This window comes from Sinocyclocheilus anshuiensis, unplaced genomic scaffold (genome assembly GCF_001515605.1).
Source record: "Sinocyclocheilus anshuiensis isolate Anshui unplaced genomic scaffold, SAMN03320099.WGS_v1.1 scaffold1546, whole genome shotgun sequence".
NCBI classification, from domain to species: domain Eukaryota; kingdom Metazoa; phylum Chordata; class Actinopteri; order Cypriniformes; family Cyprinidae; genus Sinocyclocheilus; species Sinocyclocheilus anshuiensis.
Window position 1 is genome coordinate 604,458 of NW_015547737.1, and position 7,051 is coordinate 611,508.

The window sequence follows — 7,051 nt, forward strand, 5'->3', positions numbered from 1 at the left end:
CACACACACACACACACATATACACACATACATACACACACACACACACACACACACACACACACACACACACACGTCTAAAAAGTCTAAAATATGTTATAAAACTACAACTGATTATACTTTTTAATAATTATTTACATGATTGAAAATTATTGGGAGTTGATGTAAGCATCATTTAAAATAAACACGCACTCGCATTGTTGGCACACCGAACCGCAAGGTATCCGTTAGTTCAGTTTCTCCTGTTCAAACTGGACTAAGTCGCCAAAATAATGTACATTAATGACCATTAACCACTGTCTTACTTTTTCCTTGCGTTTTTTGGTCTTTCTGAACGACGTGCGCGCGGTGTAGTACTGCTCGAGCTCGAGCTCGAGCTCGGAGTAGCTCTGGCTGCAGTACCCGCTGCTCGCGCTGCTGCCCCACGTCATGTCGAACCACTCGCAGTCCGTCACTATCACACCGACAGCAGCCGGACTGGGACCGGGACCGTGGAGGAGGAGGATGTGGCTGTCTGACCGACCTCGTGCAACCAGGATGCAACCGTTAGACGTGATTCGAAACCCCACCCTTCCGCTGTGCTCCGCCCCCTCGCACACAGGCTCCTCCCCCCATTCAATCCTGACGCGACAATAGCATACAGATTGCTGTTTAAAACATATATAGATATTTTCTAACCAATAAAAATATAATTACATCTACATATAATTATATAATTGTTACAAAATATTGCATACAGTAATATGTAATATTTGTTATATATTAATATTATTAATATTATTTGTTATATATAATGTATTTTAAATAGTATGTTGATAACAGTCAATAATAGTATAAATACATTTCCAATAATAATAATAATAATTATTATTATATCCAATATTAGCAATTTGCTAATCTGCATAAATGATATAATTGTTCGCTACATATAAAAATATAACATTTATTTTAAATAGTATATTTATAACAGTAAATAATAGTATACATGTGTTTTAAATACACATACACTATCAAGCATATAAAATGTATATTAGTAATAATAATAATTATTATTAGAATTATTGTTATCTACAATATTACCAGACAGATCACATCCAAACATTTAGTATGACAAAGTGAAACAAACAATGTACCTGTATCACTACAGTGGGCAAATAAAAATATAATTACATCTACATATAATTATACATCAATTATAAAAATAATTACATATAGTAATATTTGTTATACAAAAATATAACATTTATTTTAAATATTATATTCATAATAGCAAATAATAGTATAAATGCATTTTAAATATAAATATTAATTATTATTATTATTATAATCATATCCAACATTACCAATTAACATACATTTGGTATGACAGAAAAGCTGTGCAACAAACAAACAATATAAATCACTACAGCTAAAAAATAAAAAAATATAATCTACATATAATTATATAATATTTGCATAAAACATATTTAATGTTTGTTATATATAAAAATACATAAAATAATACACTTATAATTGTAAATAACAGTAGAAATGTATTTTAAACTTATGCATATTAAATGTATATAATAATAATAAGAAGAATAAATTATTATTATTATTATTGTGATTACTATTATATACAATATTACCATTTGGTATGACAGAAAAGGTGGGCTGCAAACAACATACTTTACTACAGTGGACAAAAGAACTGCTGGGTTTCAGGAGAATATTATATACGTATAAATGTTTCACAAATCCTGTGCCGTCTGCATAAAATGTGCTGCTGGAAAAAGTCTTGTGTGTATTTAAAAGGATTAAAATGATAAGAAAGACCATCACGCAAATGTTGCATGGCCAAATGAAAGTTTAAGATGATTTGCACATTTGTAATTAGGTAAGAGCTCCATTGTTGAGCTGATCAGTTCATTCACCCAGCTGTCAGTCCTCCACCCTCCCCCATATCACTTTCACATCATTACTCACACTGAAAATCAATGGCAGATCTCTCCTTCACAGATCCACACTGTGATTATAACTTTCAATTATTATGTAAATAATAATTATAAACCAAATATCCAATGCAACTCTATATATACAAGCATTGTTAATAAATTCCACATTTTCAGAAAGCTTAAAAAAAATCAATCGATCTAAGAAGTCAGGCCAGTTCATGTATTTATTTACATTTTAAATGTTAAAAAGTGAGCAGCTGCTTTATTGTGCGGTTGCTAAGCAACCTCTCCTCCGTGGCGCTGTTGTAAATTGCACACGTCACTGCGTGTGTAGGACGGTAATAAAACCCGCACTGATGGCATATGGTGCGCTGAGACACTGATCTACGTCTAGCGACAGATGACAGGGTGGAATAAAATTAATTACGTTTTAATGTAACACATGCGCATGTCTCTGATGTACATTTACTAGTAAACTCTCCTCTCTAGTAGTTCTAGTAGTTCACTCACCACATTAGTGTCCGTCTCGATCGTGTCCTCGCAGCAGTTTAGCTGTTCGCTGACGGCGTCGCAGTTCAAGCTGCAGTCCAGTTGAATGAAGGGTTGACAGCGGTAGTGACAAGTGTAATTACAGTCTGAAGAGACAAAACGTTCATTCACAAACTGAAACCACCTATTTTGAAGAATGTGTGTAACCAAACTGTTACCGGTAGCCATTGACTTCTATTGTATGGAAAAAAAATACTATGGAAGTCAATGGCTACCGTCAACTGTTTGGTTGCCAACATTCTTCAAAATATCTTATTTTGTGTTCAACAGAAGAAAGAAACTCATACCGCCTTGAAACTTGAGGGTGAGTAAATGATGACAGAATTTTAATTTTTGGGTGACTGTCTCTTTAAATACATTTCTCCATTCACAGAGCTACAGTTTAATAGTTCAAAAGTCTGTTTTTTGGTGGCATAAACTGAATTTAGAGAGCTCAAGCTTTGATGGTCCAGAACAGTCTGATTCATCATGAATGAATGTCATCATGAATGAATGTACAGCTCCGCCTGCTGGTCATGCTGATGTATGTTGAAGTGTAAAAACAATGCTGTTTATGATCATTTTAATATTTGATTATCTATTATGATGTTTTGGGCAAATAGAGAAAAAGAAAAACAGAGAAAACTATATTTTGACCTTTTCTGAAGATTATGTGGGTAGTACTTGCAAATCTCACTGTTACAGCGTCAAGATATCTGGGAGGTTGCCAGGGAATTGCTAAGCTGTTGCTAAGGTGTTCTTGATGGTTGCTAAGGCATTTATTTCTTTATTAATACAGTTAAGCATTTATTTATGCTTTTATTTATTTTCTGTTTGCTTTTCATGTTCATTTTCTATATTGTATGTGTCCTGTTGTTTTGCTTTTGCAGTTTTTTTACTTTAAATACTCTTACTTTAAATTCGAAGACAGTTGCACATAATTTTTTTTACACATAGTTGCACATAGTTTTTTATTTAAATTTTCTTAGATGAAACAATTCAATTAAACACATAATTCAGGTATTAATTAAATTGTTTTTAATTTATTATGCATTTACTTATAGATTTACATTTATTTATATATTAATACATGCATTAGTATTTTTATTTATTTTAGCATCTAATTATTTTATTTAGTTACAATAACTTATTTTAGTGTATTTATTATTTTGTATTTATGCATTAAATAATGACATGATTGATTGATTTGCTTTTTAATTTCCTCTTAAATTTCTTGACTTTGTGTTTACAACACACACCCACACAATCTCTATCCAACAAGAGACGCTGTCTAAACGGTCCATTTCCCTGTCTAAACATCCTTTTCCTATTGGCTTACGGTCTCTGAGGGTCAGATTGTCTTGACAGTAGCATTTACACAGCAGAAGACAGATACCCCTGTGGAAATGGTCTCGATTATCTCGTACCGCACACAGAAATGACTCACGTGTGCAGCGGAGGCTCTGGCGGTACAGGCCCCAGATGAACTCCCCGCAGAGGTCGCACCAGTTGAGCTGCGTCTGGCTGCAGGGCTGGAAGTCATGTCCCCGGCCCGGTTTACACGTCAGCCAGTCGGGGTCCTCCAGACGCACGCGCTCCCCCACCATCCGCACCACCTTCTCTTTGCTCCACCTTTCCAGAGTGGGTCCTGCGCGGGACAGAGGGGGCGCTAACTCGATGCGGTCATCTGGAGTCAAGTCCTGCAATTCAATAAGTTCACATTTTGCCATTTTGGGAATGCGAGAGGCTGAAAAGCATGGCTCAGTAGGTCATGGGAGATGATTTATAACTTCAGACCACATCAGAGCGACCATGTTTACTCCAAACCAGGCCCACAGACTTCAAGTTCTGATGTGTTTGCATATCCAGGCTAAGAACAAACATGGATCACTTTGTCAATCCTACAGTCTTAACACAAAAGAGATGATGTTTTTTGATGAGTTTTCAGAAAGATGTCCTCTTAGTTCAGTTTCCAGCAGCATCTGGCTCAATCTGAGGAAAAACAACAGAGATTAGATTAGATTATGCTATATTGTGGTGCTGTATGATTACAGCAAATGTGGACAGTTATAATCTCTCTGATCTTCAAAGAACTCCGAACAGAATTAAATGTTTAGTATGTATAGGGTAAGAGCTTCTTTAAACATCAGGCAGAAAGTCTACAAACGGGAATATATGGGGATTTAACATTCCAGCGGGTTTGTGCAAACAAATCTGTCCTTTACAGAACCGCTTGACAACATCTTTCTGGAGGCTGATCAGTATGCATGAGGAGGGAAATTGCACTCAGTGGTGTTTTAGACCATTTTTGTTGTAGGGCACCTCTTTTGGCTAATGTCCTAATCCAGAGAACAGCCCGAACAACCAACCAGAACAGAGAGAGGCGTAAAACTGGGTCACAAAAGAATAGCAAATAAATAACACATAAAATAGACAGATATAGTTAAGTGTAGAATAGAATAGAATAGAATACCAGATAAAGATTACATTTCAAAGCACGTGCAACTGGCAAATTACTTTGGGAAATAATGCATAGTAAAAAAATGCACCAATAAATGTGTAATTTATGTAAATTACATAAACGTAAATCTATAAATACATGCTTAAAATTATAAATAAATTAATAAATGTTTTTGATTTAATTAAAATTAATAAATGAATTAATAGAATACAGACTAGATGTTAAAATGTGACTTCAAATGCATTTAATGCATAGATAAGCTAAATAAATAATAAATGCATAAATAAATCAAGAGAATAGAATACGACAATATAGAAAATAAATAAACAGGATAAGACAATAAATAAACGCATAAATAAATAGGCTAAATAAATGCATGAATGCATAAATACTAGAAATTATAACTTAATACGACAACCTGATAAAAATAAACTAATGTGAAACTGTGTAGCATTAATTGCAGACAAATAACACTGACATAAACAGACAAATAAACAAATATAATGAAATAATCTCTTACAGATTAGATGAGCAATTTGACTTCATTGAAAAAAAGCCTACAAACTTCAGAAAGTACATCTGTAATTTGTCGGTTCAAATCAGATCACTCGTATTTGGACCCCTTGTAGTAACTTTAAGAAGGCGAACATACCTTAAACCGAAACAAGTCACTTTTAATGGTCAAAACTGTCAGATTGACAGTAAACGCGTCCGTTTTCTCAAATCCACTCTTGGTTTTGCGTGCAGATAACGCAAGTGATTGCGCAAAACCGAGAAAACGTCTTACATTCCGCTCAGAGCTAAAGAGAAAATGATCCTCCACCGGCAGCAAGACGCTTCCTCAGATGTTTCCTCGTGCTTCGCGGTCGCAGCTCGAAACCGGGTCGATCTGTTTCTCCTCCGAACGCGCACTTTATCCAGCGCGACCGCCAGTGTGCGTTTGTGCGCATGCGCCGTATACTCAGATTAACGCTTAATCCGGCGCGGTCTGTCCTAGATACAGCGAAGGCAGAGCAGACATCATTTCCTGAAGCATTTGGTGGACCCTCGGGTCTAATACTGCGAACCTCCGCCAGTGTGGGTCTAGTTACAATAACCTTGTTTGAAATAAAGCTCGTTCTTAAAGGGACAGAGCAGCCAAAAATGATTCACTCTCACATCATTCTTTCCTCTGAGGAACTAAAACAAGATTCGTAACGTTTGCACTTATATATTGTATAGTTTTGACTGCTTTTATTGTCCCCATTTGTAAATCGCTTTGGATAAAAGCGTCTGCTAAATGACTAAATGAAAATGTAACGCAGCTCTTTGCCATAAAAGTGCTCCATATAACTTGTATGGTATATATTTTAAGAGCATGCTAGTTTTGTGTAAGGAACAGACTAAATTTTAAGTCGCATTTGACAATTCTTCAGAATATTGCTCTGGAATTATGCATACGTGCTGGAAATAACCTTTAGAAACAGAAAGAACTGCAATTTAGAAGATCAGTTCCCATTTTCACATGTGAAACTTTCAGTGCAGTGACTACATAGAAATCTAGTGCGCTTACCTTGCTGCACACTAGGAGCTGGCAGACGTCCATAGGCTTGATGTAATTCTCTTTCTTAGGCCTGGAGACCCACAGGAGGAGATAAGGAGGTTTCTGTCCTCTGTTCAGTCTGGACGAGGGCCAGCGGGTCACAGGACACAGGAATTCACGCCAGTAATTTGTCGTGAATGTCTGATTTTGTTACGGTCATTGGATGTCATTTTCATGACATTTCACTGAACAAACTCTGCTGTTTTCCCCGATATATGGCTGTAACTATATTAGCGGCAAATCTGCAATATTTTGTTTCAGAACAATGTCCAGTATGCAGTTATTGAGTCTTTAATCAAGAATATAAACTGTTTCATTTGTCATTAGTATATGCATAGGTCAATGCCAAGTTTTTTTTTTATTATTATTCATAAAATATATTTGTTTCACAGTGAAATTGTGATTGAATTACTCTAAAATAAAAGTGGTGTAACCATCAAGTAAACTAGTACAAATACTTTATTTTTTCACATTTTCATTATAAAGTGAACATACTTTTAAAGGTAAAAACATTACTGACCCCAGTATTTATAAACAGGAAAAATA

The 7,051-nt window shown here is 35.3% G+C and overlaps 1 protein-coding gene across 1 annotated transcript in view; it reads right to left on the reverse strand.

Annotated features, from left to right (window-relative positions):
- LOC107704437 (ras association domain-containing protein 1-like) overlaps positions 1-5,931 on the reverse strand; it is a 9,973-nt gene extending 4,042 nt beyond the window's left edge. Inside the window, exons 1-3 of the mRNA XM_016507361.1 lie at positions 5,576-5,931; positions 3,910-4,454; positions 2,445-2,569 (exon numbers count right to left, since the gene is read on the reverse strand). Coding sequence (XP_016362847.1) covers positions 2,445-2,569; positions 3,910-4,192 — 408 coding nt within the window. The 5' untranslated portion in view covers positions 4,193-4,454; positions 5,576-5,931. The remainder of the gene's footprint in view (positions 1-2,444; positions 2,570-3,909; positions 4,455-5,575) is intronic.
- Between the last annotated feature and the right edge of the window lie 1,120 nt (positions 5,932-7,051).